The sequence below is a fragment of the Cotesia typhae genome, unplaced genomic scaffold (genome assembly GCF_013202065.1).
Source record: "Cotesia typhae breed Kobodo isofemale line unplaced genomic scaffold, CoteBio_Ctyphae contig_69, whole genome shotgun sequence".
NCBI classification, from domain to species: Eukaryota; Metazoa; Arthropoda; class Insecta; order Hymenoptera; family Braconidae; genus Cotesia; species Cotesia typhae.
In genome coordinates this window covers 1,220,787-1,235,680 of record NW_027423763.1, presented here as the reverse complement: position 1 = coordinate 1,235,680, position 14,894 = coordinate 1,220,787, and the positions used below count along the sequence as shown (strand labels likewise).

At 28.8% G+C, this 14,894-nt stretch overlaps 3 protein-coding genes across 4 annotated transcripts; 2 read left to right on the top strand and 1 right to left on the bottom strand.

Annotated features, from left to right (window-relative positions):
* Positions 1–537: 537 nt before the first annotated feature.
* Positions 538–3,360, top strand: Asprs (aspartyl-tRNA synthetase). The gene is made up of 8 exons (XM_074251179.1): positions 538–650; positions 913–935; positions 1,144–1,228; positions 1,503–1,780; positions 1,859–2,346; positions 2,417–2,835; positions 2,918–3,029; positions 3,121–3,360. Exons 2-8 carry the CDS (start codon positions 913–915, stop codon positions 3,282–3,284), a joined length of 1,569 nt encoding a protein of 522 aa, XP_074107280.1. The 5' UTR covers positions 538–650; the 3' UTR covers positions 3,285–3,360.
* Positions 3,361–3,618: 258 nt separating this feature from the next.
* LOC141532752 (uncharacterized) lies at positions 3,619–4,955 on the top strand. Its single transcript, XM_074251228.1, has 2 exons — positions 3,619–3,889; positions 4,255–4,955. The coding sequence occupies exons 1-2, from the start codon at positions 3,841–3,843 to the stop codon at positions 4,881–4,883; spliced, it is 678 nt and encodes a 225-aa protein (XP_074107329.1). The 5' UTR covers positions 3,619–3,840; the 3' UTR covers positions 4,884–4,955.
* On the bottom strand, positions 4,943–11,286 carry LOC141532748 (facilitated trehalose transporter Tret1). Of its 2 annotated transcripts, none has more exons than XM_074251220.1 (3): positions 11,228–11,286; positions 6,884–7,176; positions 4,943–6,819 (listed from the first exon to the last, which is right to left on the bottom strand). In XM_074251220.1, exons 1-3 carry the CDS (start codon positions 11,269–11,271, stop codon positions 5,528–5,530), a joined length of 1,629 nt encoding a protein of 542 aa, XP_074107321.1. In that variant the 5' UTR covers positions 11,272–11,286; the 3' UTR covers positions 4,943–5,527. The 2 variants fall into 2 exon arrangements, with proteins under 2 accessions (XP_074107321.1, XP_074107322.1); XM_074251221.1 differs by lacking the exon at positions 11,228–11,286 and adding an exon at positions 9,853–10,096.
* Positions 11,287–14,894: the final 3,608 nt, after the last annotated feature.

Genomic DNA, 14,894 nt, shown 5'->3' with positions numbered 1-14,894 from the left:
TTGTGATCCTAAAACAAGGACAAGACACCTTTTGAGAAGTTTTAAGCTTAGCTTGGATGTTTTTTAGGTCGCACCGGGAATAAATGGAACAAAGCTGCTAACGATACTCTCGAATCACTTAAAAAACCGAGTACGAAGGTGCATGTTAGTATTGATATACCTGAATCTGGAACCAACAATAGTAATTTTTATTTGACAAATGCTGCTGATGCTGCTAGAATTATTTTATAAAAAGTGTCTTGTCCTTTCCTTGTTTTTTTTTTTTTTTTTAAGTGTAATAAAAATTATCTTTCAAGTTATTTTATTATTTTTCATTTAATTTAATTTATTATTTTTTATTTAATTTTTAAGAAATTAATTTTGGTTTTAAAAATACATTTTTAATTAAATTTTTTAATATGAAAATTTTCAATTTTTTTAAAAATTTTTTCTAATAAAAAAAAAATTAATTTTACTTAAATAATTAAAATTTTAATATTACTTAATTATTATTTTTTTTTTTTTTTTTTCTGTCCTAATTCAATTACATCACTTATAATTTTCCCGAGTTTATTGGACGTGACACGACAGTGACACGTGATAGCTATTTTTTCACCAAATTTGACAATTTAATACTTAAAAAGTATTTTTAATCAATTAAATACTCCAAGGTAAGTAATAATTAATTAAAATTTAAATAAATTTCATAAAAGTTTAATGAAAAATGCTTTTTTTTTTTAATTTTTTATTACCTAACCTCAAAATTTAAATAAAACTTCTGATAAATTTTAAATAAAACTTCTGAATAAATTTTTAATAAAAAAAAAAATTCTTGCAATATAAAATTATTGTTCATGACAGTAAAAATTAATGTTAATAATTAGAATTGACAATTGAGAAAAAAACTGATGCAATTTTTATTTATAATTTCAGATGGTAGAAGGAAAAACAGAAGGGTAAGTTTTATCTTTAATTTATAAATAAATATGATGTATGATAAATTCAGAGGTTTTCAATTATTGCGTTTAATTATTTACTGAACAATGGAAGATCAATTTATAAATGATTGTTTATTTGTTCGTTCAAAGTAAATTTTATTATTTTCAAATTTAATTTTTTTCATTTCTTAGTTTAATTTTTTTGTAAAAATTATTTTTATTTTAGATCCGAGCCGTCAAAAAAGGCTTTGAAAAAACAACAAAAAGAAGCTGAAAAAGCTGCTAAAAAAGCTGAACGTCAACCTCAGATGGTAAATATATATATTCTTTTTTAAATATTAACAATAAAAATTATTCTAACAGATATTTAATAATTTTTTGAAAGAAATAGAAATTTTAAAAAATTATAAATGATTTTCTTTAAAAATAATTTAAAAAAAAATTGTTTTTATACAAAAAAAAATTGAAGGTAATTTTATATTAATAAAATAATATTAAAATAAATATATAAGGTAAAAAATTGAAGTGTAAAAAAAGTAAAAATTAATAAAAATAATTATTATAAATTAATTAATAAATTTTTAGACTGAACAAGAAGCGACTGAAGATATTTCCGTAGGACTTTACGGAAATATGGAGATGATCCGGAGTACAGAATATCATTCAGATAGAAAGTATGTCCACGTAAAAGAATTAAATTTAAAGCTTACCAATGAAACTGTTTGGATTCGTGGTCGCTTGTATACCAGTCGCGCAAAAGGTAAGCAAGTATTCATCGTGATAAGACAAGAAGGCTCGACGGTCCAAGGTTTGGCTTCAGTCAATGACAAGATCAGCAAGCAGATGATTAAATTTATTTCCGGGTAAGTTTTTTTTTTTTTCCTTTAAAATTAAAAAAATATTTTTTTTAATAATTATTGATTGTAATTATATTTAAATAGGATCACAAAGGAGTCTATAATTGACGTAGAAGCTACCATAAAAACAGTCCCGACCAAGGTGACGTCTTGCTCGCAACAAGACGTCGAGTGCTCAATCCAGAAGATATTCGTAGTGAGCGCAGCCAAGTCTCAGCTGCCTATTTTAGTGGAAGACGCCGCGAGGCCGGAGAATGCCGAGAGCGGACCCGCGATCACTGTCAACCAGGACATGCGGCTGGACTATCGCTTCTTGGACCTTCGTACTCCCGCGAACCAAGCGATTTATCGCTTGGAGTCCAGGATTACTAATTTGTTCAGGCAAATTCTTCTGGAGATTGGCTTTGAGGAGATTCATACTCCGAAGATGATTTCTGCTGCCAGTGAAGGCGGTGCTAATGTCTTTGAGATGCCTTATTTTGGAAAAAAAGCTTATCTTGCTCAGTCACCTCAGTTGTATAAGCAGATGGCTATTGCTTCTGATTTTGATAAAGTATTTACTGTCGGTTCAGGTAAATTATTATCTACATATATTGTTTTAATTTTTTAATAATAATAATAATAATCTATTAATAATTTTAGTTTTCAGAGCCGAAAATTCAAACACCCATCGTCACTTGACAGAGTTCATAGGCCTTGATTTAGAAATGGTTTTCAAATCGCACTACCACGAAGTGGTAAACACCATTGGATACATGTTCACGGAGATGTTCAGAAGACTCCGCGACAAGCACTCTGATTTAATAGCGATAGTAAACCAGCAGTATCCGGCTGAGCCTTTTGAATGGCTAGACCCAGCGCTGAAGCTCGAGTTTTCTCAGGCCAGAGAAATGCTCGCCGAAGCTGGAGTTGTTCTCGGCGAAGAGGAAGATCTTTCTACTGCTGATGAAAAGTTGTTGGGAAAATTAGTCAAGAAGAAATATTCTACTGATTTCTTTATACTGGACAAGTTTCCTTTGGCTGTTCGTCCTTTTTATACTATGCCTGATCCTAAAAATCCTGTAAGTATTTTTTTATTTTTTTTTTTTTTAAATTTAATTTTTAATTTTTTAAAATTGATCATTTTTTTTTTTTTATTTATAGAAAGCTTCCAATTCATATGACATGTTTATAAGAGGTGAAGAAATTTTATCAGGCGCTCAGAGAATCCACGACCCGGTATTTTTAACCGAGCGCGCAAAACACCATGGAGTTGGTAAGAAAATTTATTTTTCTTATTAAATTAAATTAAATTAAATAACTATTTTTATTAATTAATTAATAATATTATTATTATTATTTTTTAGACATTGAAAAAATAAAATCTTACGTAGAATCCTTTGAGTACGGCTGTTCTCCACACGCAGGTGGAGGAATTGGTCTAGAGCGCGTGGTAATGCTTTATCTCGGCTTGGATAACATCCGGAAGACTTCTATGTTCCCACGTGACCCTAAACGGCTTACACCTTAAATAATTATAATGACTTAACTCATTTAATTATTCTGCTTTATATTTTCATAAGTAATAAAGTTCAATTCTATAATAATTCATTTTTTATTATTTTTTAACCACTCATTAATTTTTTTTAGACATTTAAAAATTTTTTTTTAATTAAAAAAAAATGATCAATTGTCAAAAAAAATTTTTTTTATGATTTATTTATTAAAAAGAAAAAAAAATTTTTAATTGAAAATTCAAAAATTTCCGCCACGCAATTTTAAAGTGCATGCGCGGTGCGCCGCGCATGCGCGCAATATAACTTCTAAAAATTTTCACAAAACATTCTTCAGGTTATGTTTAAGACTTTTAACAAGTTCTAAATAGTAAAAAATTATTACAAATTCTAATTATTATTATTATTAAATTAAATATTTAAAACTAAAAAACATTAAAAGTGTATAATATAAATTATTAATTTTCAAACAGCTGTTTAAAATAATATAAAATTTTCAATAGCATAAAATGCAAAAAAAAAAAGTAAGTTAGTGAGTAAAATTTATAAAAAATAAACAAACAATTAAAAAAAATGGCGTCAACACTGTGCCGGTCTTTTCATCGGCTGAGAGTGTCCATCGGTGAGTAAATAAATAAATTATTATTATTATTATTATTATTAAAAAAAAAATATTAAATTTAGTTGACAAAATAAATTATATAATGGTAAAGTTAGCTGACATTTTTAATTTTTTCTTATTTATTAAATTTTATAAAAATTATATTTTTAATAATAATAATAATAATAATAATAATAATAAATTTTTTGACATTAAATTTAGCTGTCATAATTTTTTTAAATTTCTAAAAGTCAATTTTTTTTTGCCATAATTAAATGTTGTTAAATTCAGTATTATAATTATTTAAATAAAAATAAAAAAATGTCAGCTAACTTAACTAAAAAACTAAAAAAGCTAACCTCAACATGGAAAAATTTCATGTTCAGGTTTAATACCTAAGTCAAATTACTCTTCTCTCCATCAATTACGGAGTAATCCAACCATAATACCGCTAATCGACCCAAAGTCATGCGAATTGTTGTCATTGAATCCATCACTGAGCTCCCTGGACCTGAACATCCGGCACCCGGGTCTGATTCCGCAAATAATAGACCTGCCGGTGGTAAATCACAGGAACGAAGTGATAAACCCGCGGAAGATCATAGACCAGGTGGAGGAAGGCTCGCCTGGATCAGCTCCAGTAGAGCTTCCGACGAACCAAATCATTGAGAAGGAAGCTGCAAGATTGATTGTAATCCGGCGCCACAAGATGAAGAAGCACAAGAAGCGCAAGCTGAAGAAGAAGATGAAGTTCCTCTGGAGAAAATACAAGCAAAGAAGGGTCCTGAAGAAGGAGAAGAGGTTCCACAGGGAAATGGTCGCTCAGATCCGTAAGGCCGAAAAGTTCGACCCGGCGAGCTACGTCCGCTCCAGATTGAGCATCCTGGACAACGTCAGGATTCCCACCGTCTGGAAGGGTGAAGTCCTGCCTGAATCTGTGGTCAAGAAGTTCATGCAGGAAGAGGAGGAGAAGAAACTTAGGAGACTTAATCGCCCTAGACTCACTCTCGATTAAATTTTTATAAGTTTTAAAATTATCTATTGTAACAAGATTAAACAAAGTAAATAAAATGGTTGTTAAGAATAATTCTGGTTTTTTATTATAAATACTTTACAATAAATTAATTTTAAGTCTTAGTTTTAATATTTACAAATGGCTTGGTTAGATTTTGTAAGGTTATACGCCAAAAATTTAGGTAGGGAACATTTGACGCTATTTTGAAAAAGGCGTTTAAGATGTAAAATGGCTGAACAGTCGATAGTTTTTTATAGATTAACAAAAATAAATTAATTTTGACAATTTAACCCTTTAAAGTTATCATAAAATTGATAGTCTTTTAGCGGACTGCCATTTTGTGATCTTACGTATAACCCTTAAAAACAAAATGAATTTAATACATATTGGCACATTGTTACAAAAGTATACAGCAGCTTTTGGCACGCTTAGAATACTTTCAGAGCCTTAATATCGTTTTTGGTTATTGATTATCTATCACAATAATTATTAACTAAAAATTTATCATTAGTACCAAAATAATTTGTCTTTTTAAGGATAAAAACAGCAAAAATCTCCAACCTCTGCTCAATCCAGAGCATGTGACCTAAAAGTCCTTTAAAATAAACCAATCTAAAAAAAAGTAAATCTCTAAAAACGCCCAATTACTTCGGAAGAACATTCCCTTTCTGAATTTGTAGACTTTTTTTCCTGCTGCAGAGTCTTCCGGTTTTGAGAGTAGAGCTTCTGCCTGAAAAATAGTCCTCAATCTCTTGGAGGGACTTGTTTTTGGTCTCCGGCAGGCAAATGTAAAAGTAAATGGTCCCAAACAATGAAATAAACCCGTATAGCAAGAAAGTTCCGTGTTCAGTAATGGCTGCCCTCAAGAACGGAAATGTTTTAACCACCATGAAGACAAAGCAATGAGCAGACATGGTGGTGAGTCCCCCGATGATGCCTCTGACTTGAACAGGATAGACTTCGCCAATCATAACCCAAGGAATCACCAAGAATCCAATTGTGCAAGCGATTGTGTACGCAAAGATGCAGACTACTGGGACCCAGGTGAAGGTAGCAGGTATGTTGTTGGCCTTCCAGAAGTCGTTGATCCACATGTAGGTCCCAAGACCTAGCATAGACAGGCCGCAGCCTATGGAAGATACCATGGTCAGTGGCCTTCTTCCGCATCTTCTGCACAAAACGCAAGCCAGGATGGTCGAAAGCAACCTTACTACGCCCAGAATGGTCGTAGCAAGGTACTTGTTCATTGTGGCGCCAGATTTCTGGAAGATGTCCACCGCGTAGAAGGTCACCGCGTTGGTTCCGGACCACTGGTAGATCAGAAAGTAGAAGAAGAGCAGCGCGAAAGGCTTGAGAGCGTTTGGCTGCATGATGGCATGCAAGATTTCCTTGGGATTGGTCAATCTCTTGAGGTTGTTCTTGTTGGAGAAGTTGATAAGCGTGTCCATCTCCTTGGTCAGGTTGTAAGAGCTGCCCCGAAAGTGCTCCAAGGCACGGCGCGCCTTTTCGGGCTTGTTCCTGGAGATCAGGTACGAAGGCGTCTCCGGGAACATGAACATCAAGACCAGAGCTGACGCTGGAATCAGACTGCTGACCATCGCGCAGATCTTCCAGGTGGTCACTCCACCCATCGCGTATTCTAGCAAGACCCCGGTGCTGACTCCAACGCTGGATATTGCGGTTAGCATCCCTCTTAAGTGCGGCTGGGTCACTTCGCTGGTGTAGACTCTGGCTGGCGCTCCAACCATCCCGGACCCGAGACCGGTGAAGAATCTCCCGGCATAGATCATTTCGATGTTGGTTGCGAAGCTTATTAGTAACCAGCCCAGCAAGGCTGGGATCTCGGTGATGATCAAGGAACGCTTCCGGCCTAGTTGGTCCATCAGGTAGCCGGATAAGAAGCAGCCTATTGGCGTTCCTATTGATGACATACTTGCTAGAAGATAAAAGGTTCATTAGTTGGATCTAGAGAATTCCATTATTATAATCGTCTGCCTTACCAATCCAAGACTCCTGGACGTCGTCAATTGGCATGGTGCTGTTGATCGCTCTTAACTGCGGAATTGCAATCGCCGAGAACCCAAAGGCCATGCCGGTATTGACGGTACCCAACTGAGCGACAAACGCCGCAAGGATTTGCCTGGTAGCGCTACCGTGGGATAAATGCGGATTGGCTGGCTCCTGTTCCAGGAGGCCATTTTGGGGCAGTGTCTTGTCCATTACAAAGGAGCCTTGGATCTTCGGCGGCTTTGCGTCCACCATCAAGGCTTCCTTTTCTTTAGAGTCTGCTTTGCTGTACAATGTAAAAAACATTGCTATTAATTTGTTAGTTTGAATTTTTATAAAAATTGCACGCCTCATAGCGCGTAAAGCAATTTTATAATCACGATAATTCCCAAACAAAATTCATGATTTTTTTTTTTTATTGGGTCTAGAATTTAATAAACTTACGCCGTATTTTATATAATTAGCCTAATTTAATTTTTTTTTTAAATTTATTATGATACACATTTTAAAAAAACTTCTTATTTCTCTCACGTCAAAATTATGGCGCCACTTAATTAAGCTAAATTTTTTTAAGCTGCGCGCGCATATGACAAAAATAAAAGGCGCCAATATTTAAAAAAAAAAATTAAATTTATAAATTTTATGGCGCCAAAATTTGAATTTTAACTTTTTAAATTTAAACAATATTAAAATTTTTTGTCCCACGTATTCAAAAGATACTTTCATTTTCTCTATAAAAAATTACTCAAAAAATTTATTAACATATGAGGCGTACAATTAAAAATTTTCCAAACTTTTTTATTTTTAAAAATTTTAAAAAGTAAAATTATATATCAATTAAAAATAAAAATAAATAGATTAATTGACCGGTCAAGGAAATATGATAATTTGATCTGCGATTAAACCCAATAAAACGTCGATTAGACGTTTTTAAGAGTAGCGTATACCAACAAATAATAATCTTGTTTGTGGAGTTTATTGTTGTACGCTCGAGTCACTATCAATTACATCACACGCTGTAAATTTTATCAAAATACACCTTAATATTTATCATTTGATATCATTGACAACCGTAATTAAATGAAATAACTGACGAAAGAAAAAAAAATTTTTATATCACAAAGAAGATTAAAAAAAATTTTTTAAATAAGTAATCATTGACTTTATTTTATTGCACGAACAATAAACAATATAAAATATATAAGAGGATTAAATTTCAAGGATAAGCGATCAAACGTTTGAAATGTTGCCCAAAGTTAGCTAATAATAGGCGACCTCATCTATTTATGCCGGATAAAAATTTATATTATAATTGCAACTTGTGAATATCCATATTTACTTTTTTGCTGATTAGATAAAATATTTTTTTAATGTGTAATTTGAGTTGAATAAACTGTAATACTGTTAATATATTAATTTATTGTTTAATTGAGAAGACAAGAATGTTTAGTTGGCATCTCTGTGGTTAATCTACACGGATATTGTTGTAACTTCAAACAAAGAAGTTTGTAAGGTTCGAGATAATCAAGAAAACGCTTATTATGTACTTTAATAAAAGACTAGAGTTGAAATAAAGTAGGAAGGTTGGGATACGTATATCGTCTATTTTATTTTACTAATTTCTTTTTATTACATCCCTGGGATGATTCATGAGCCGAGCAAGCTTGTCTATGATATTTTTATTACGGAAATTTTTTACTTTTTTATTAAATTATTTATTTATTTTTATTTTATTCATTTATTTATTTATTTTTAGATAAATAAATTTTTTAGATTTTAAATTTTGGGCAGCGAAAAATTAGTTTTTGTTCATTTATAAAAATTATATTTTTTGCGACATTAATTTCAATTAATTTATTAATTTTGTGCAGAAATAAATTGAATTTTGATCAATTTTGTGGCTGAAAAAATTGAATTTCGGTAAATTCATAAATTTTATGGAGTAAAAAATTGAATTTTGATCAATTTTATCGCCAAAAAGATTAAATATTGGTAAATTAATTTATTTCAAGTCTTAAATATTAAATTTTGATAAATTTTGAAGCAAAAAAAATTAAATTTTGATAAATTTATATATTTTACGCCACAAAAAATTGAATTTGATAAATTAATAAATTTCAAGCCTTAAAAATTAAATTGATAAAGCTTATGCCGCAAAAAATTTAATTTTGATCAATTTCATATCGCAAGAAATTGAATTTTAATAAATTTATAAATTTTAAGTCCTAAAAATAAAATTTATCAATTTTATGGCAGAAAAAAAATTGAATTTTGAATAATTTAGAGCGCAAATAATTAAATTTATTAAAATTTAATTTTCAAGGCTTAAAATTAAATTTTTTAAGTTATTACAAATTTTATTAAAATTCTAAGCCATTTTTTTTTTTTTTTTTTTATAAAAATAGAATAAACAAAATTTTCCAAGAAGCACATTAATAAAAATGAACAAAATAAAATTCTTAGTCCAAAAAAAAATAAAAAAAGGTAAAAAGTTTCATCAGAAACTACACAAAAAATTCTTAACTTATTTTTCGCTTGATATTAGTTTAATGCTCCCTCTTCTGCAAGGTCAATCCGGCAGCATTTACCCAACACGTGCGCACAGTGCAATAATTACACGAGTGACATAATTCAAAAGTTGAAAACAAAAATTAAATTCACGGATTTTAATGACACTCTGGCTCTAAAAAAAAAAGTCGCATGGAGCGCAATAATATATATTGCTCAAGAAATATAGAAAATATATAAATAAAATGATGGAAACATTAATAGATGTGTGCTGATGTGTGTTTATCATTTGATAAAGAATTCGCGGAATTTTTCATACATCTGGTGAATAAATTTAAGCGAAGGACGTAGAATAACAAATTGCAAATAGCAAATAACATTAAATATTCATAATCGATTCAATCGAGCGACATTATTGATTTAAATACAATTTATCAACAGTTTGTAAACTTACGTATCCATTGTGCCGTTAATTCAAACAAATAAGTATAAATAGTCACACAATTTTATTTTTTTCTCCTCCGATTCATTTGTAATTTATTTATTTATTTATTTTCAGTAAAATTTTTTGCAACTTATCATTTTCATTTTTAATTATTATCAACGGTTTATTGATGGTATTTTAGTTCACTGAAGAGCGTTCGAGCCGGACAAGTTATTTTTATTCAGAAACAAGTGTATTTTGCCTCTAGCGCGAACTACAAAGAAATAAAAAATATATAAAAGCATGATAAAGACGTTTCAACCGCTTTAGCCAGTGGAGGGGATTCCCAGCTTGTTTTATTTTATGTTTTTAGTCGCAACCGCCCGGTTTAAACTTTCACCTTCAGAGGGCGCCGTTTTTAGATTTTTTTATTTTTTTTTGTGGAAATTTTTAATGTTTTTAATTTTAAAAAGGTCTGAATATAATTTTTAGTCGAAAATTTATACAATTTTGCAATGTTTTTAAAGAAAAAATTCATTTTGGCGGTAAAAATATTTTTTAAAAAATAATTTGATGAATTTTTTTATTTAAAAATTGAATTTTTAATTTTTAATTAAAAAAAATTTATAGTACTTAAAAAATTGAAAAAAAATTTAGAAAAAATAGTTTTGAGTCTTATTTTTTATATTAAGAGGTAAAGTTTGATAAAAACTAAATTTTGACGCTCTAACACCAACAAAAGTTAGAATTTGTTTAATTTAAAGGATAAGTAGACTTCAAAGCTTTTTTTCTTGTATTTAAAATTAAATAATGATCAAAAATTAAATTTTGGCGCATTAAAAATGATCAAAATTCAAAATTTCTTGTTTTTTTTTTTTTTTTTTTTTACATAAAAAAAGATATTAATATAATTTTTCTACTAAAAATTATACTTTTTATTTAAAAGTTAAATTTTATTGCTTTAAGACGTTAAAAAAATTTCTAAATTATCAAAATTTTTCTAAAAATTAATCTAAAAAATTGTAAAGCTTACTTAATTGAAAAATTAAACTTATAAATGTAATCCTAAAGCATAAATTTATGATTATTGACATAATCGCATAATCCATAAAAATAAATCTAAATTATACTAAACAATTTGTTTATCAGCGCATCAAAAGCAAGACTTAGATAATACATTAGAATATTAAAATGTTAATGCAGAAGCAGACGATAATCACGCATGTTGATCGTGAAGGCAACGTGATAGTTTTTTTTAAATATATTATATATTTATAGTTTATAACCAACTAAACGTTTCACGGCATATTTACTGAAAATTAGCATGAGTTTCGTAATTAATCGCTCACTTCACTCAATTCACTTCATTAAATTAACAGCTGATTCAATTTTTATCAAAACTCACCCTGATGGGCCGCTTTTCTCGAATGTATCATAATTTTTAACCATTTTTTATTTACAAAAATTATTGATTAATTTTAATTAATAAAAAAGTAAACATCAACATGCTCACAAGCTAAACTCAAATCAAACTGTGAATGCTTAATATAATTATCGTCGTTTTATATTACACAATTATCGTTTAATAGATTAGTCTTATAATTCTAATCGCTATATATTATTATTATTATTAAATATAAAATTTATAATAATAATAATAATAATAATAATAATAATAATAAATTTTTCATTGGTGATTTTTGCAAAAGTTATACCAAGTTATCCAAATATCCTTAATTATGCGAATTTTTGTCGTTTTTTCAGTTAAAGTTTTCAATTAAAAAAAAATTTTTTTGACAAAAGCTATTCACGGTATTCTTATAGAAAATATCGTGTAGTTTTCATAACCCTCCTTCGATTTCCTATACGATCATTATTTCCAGAGTTATTGGTTGTCAAATTGAAAAAGTACTTTTTTGCTTTGACTGACGATAACTCCGCGGCATACTATCGTACAGGCTTTTTGATTACGTCAAATTGAAGGGGATTTAATTTTCTAAAAAAGCTTTTCAGCGAAACAATGGAAAAAAATTTTTTTGAAGCCCGTAGACTTTTTTAAGACGAGAAAAAAATTTGGAAAATTTTTTTGTAGTTTTCTTAGGATTTTTCCAGACTCGAACATGATAAAAAATTTTCATGGTCATATCTGAAAACTAGACACTTGGAGCTACAATTTGCTTTTTTTTTCTTTGCTGTACGATCATTTTCCTCGGAGTTACAGCTCGTTGAAAATCACCCAAAAATTTTGAATTTTTTTGGATGAAAATATTTTAAATAAAATCCTGGAAAATTTTTCCGTTAATACAAAGGCAATAAAATTACCTTCAATATAAATTCATAGCTAGTATATTAAAAGAAAATAATGAATCTATATTTATATATTATATATTAGCATAGCTTGTTATCATTATTGTATTAATTTTACACAATGCTGATATTTATGAACTGGTCGGCTATAAATATAAACCGTGTAAATTAAATCAATATAAATATTATCCTTTCCTTAATTAAAAAAAAAAAAAAAAAAAAAAAAAAAAAAAAAAAAAAAAAAAAAAAAGTATTTATTCCTATTGCATCACTTTCTCGTGCATGCATTTATTGCAAAACTTTCACGAGGTGCGTGATTATTGCGTGTGCAGGACTGCACCGAAGGATACGACTGTTTTATTTCCCTGAAAGACTGCTAGACGTGAAGCACATATTTGATGACTCTCAAGCTTTTCCAGTTGACGTTGATGTTCATGATGGAAACTCGTTTTATATTAACGATGAGAATGTTAATTTTTTCGCTGATTGGGACTAAATGCTCCGTGCATTCCGAGGTCGGCTAAATGGATTACAAATGTTACACAAGGTCATAATAATATTGTTGACGGGTGATGTTTATCTCCAATTTATCAATTTGTTAATTTGGGGTAGTTGTAGGTCACTGTGAATTTTTGATAAGGTTAATTATATTTATTACAGTCATCTTAATAATTATTAATTTTACCAAAAATTCAATTTTCATCACTTTTTATTTTCTTTAATTTTTATCTCGGAAAATATTCGTCCTAAAAAAAAAAGTTTGGTACAAAAATTGTAGCCAAAAGTATCTTCTTTACAACAAAATTTGTCCGATCCCTAAATATCAATTAGTTAAAAAGTTATGAACATTTAAAGTTTGCCCAAAAATCTAAATTTTTTCAAAAATTCAATTTAACTCACTTTTAATTTCTTTTAATTTTTATCTTGGAAAATATTGATCCTAAAAAAAATTTTTTTCGAACAAAAGTTGTAGCTCAAAGTGTCCTTAATCCGCCAAAATTTACCCGACTCCTCAATTCGAATTCCTCCCAAAGTTACAGAGGTTCAAAATATCTGTATAAATTTGGAAATTAAAATCTTGAAAAAAAATCGACTTTATTACGCAAAAATGTACTTATAAATTAGTTTGACCGAAAGTTCATTGACTTTATAGTTCAAGAAGATTACAAATTTTCTATTTCCAAGAAAAAAATACAAATTGACCTGTAGATAACTTAAAAGCAAGATGTTATCTATAAAGTAAAAGAATTATCAAAAACTAATAAATTCAAATGTAAAATAATGATCAGACTGCGTGGCGTCAATGATATTACATCACCTCCCAATCCAACACATCAATCGCAACACGCTTTACACACAATCTACAGCCCGACCGTAACCTATATAACAAAAAGATTTCAATAGATAATAATCCTTCTTATCTAATTGTAAATCAATCTATCCGCTTTTTAATCCTCCGTATGGATTTTTATCCAATAAGTTAATTACAAGACAAATTACGATAGCTAGCTTATCAATCACGAGGATATTGAGCGAACTGTTACTCTTACATAATTGTTTTTTAATTAACAAGGGATCTATTCAGATCACAGGAATTGAAAGCGCGGCATTTATTGCAATTATTATTTTTTTTTTTTAGTTTTATTAATTATTTATTTATTTTTTACGCGGGCTCATATTAAAGGAAGTCGCAGATTATGCGAGTCAAAGGTTTATAATAATAATAATAATAATAATAATAATAATAATAATAATAATAGTAATAATAATAATATAATGAACAATATTGATAGCGATATCTTTATCAATACTTGTACATTATACTATTTACATGTTATGACTCGTCACGTGCCTCAGTCCAAATACCTCTCCTCGGGCTTTATCATATCTCAGACAAAACATCCATATGACTCGTCATGTGTTTTTGAAAGTAATCTGTAATCTCTTTTTTTTTCTTTATTAAACTCATTTTGATGTAAATATTTATTATTAAATATTTTTTTAAATAGGTCAATTTGTTTTAGAAATTGTTTTTTCACAATAATAATAATAATAAAAATTAATTGATATGTCAAGTATTGTAATATCAATTTTTATTTATTAAAGCCCCTTCAATCCTTTAATTTGGCTGGAATAATTATTTTTTTATTAAAAAATTAAATTGATGGAATTGATTTAAAAATTTGGAGATTTTGGTCATTTTTTTTTTATTACTAATGAGATTTATTAAGTAAATTCCCTGAAAAGTATAAAAAAAAAAATTGAAATTGGACTGAGCCGGGATTTGAACCTGGGTCTTTATGGTTACTTTTAAGAACCTGCTATTAATAAATAAATGTGAATTATTCCAAATCTGAAAACAATTTTGTGTAATTTTATATAATTAATATAAATAGTGCGCGCGCAATTTAAATTTCTAGTATTTATTTATATCTAGAAGCACTTTACATGTAATCTTAGAGATCTAGGTTCGATTCTCAGCTTGGTTTGTTCCCAATTTTTTTTTTCAATTGTTTTTTATTTTTTTTTTTTTTAATTTTCAATGAATTTAAATAACAATTTGCGATTAAAGTTTTTAATAAAAATATAAAATCAAATTAAAAATTTTTTAAAAGCTTTAATATTTAAGAAATTAATATCACAAGCTTAATTAATAATAAGTATAATAAAATTTAATTATTTAATTTATTTTTCAGCATAAATAAAAATTCTTAATTAAATAATCTTAAATAAAAGTAATAAATGTCATGGTCACAGAATTCTCT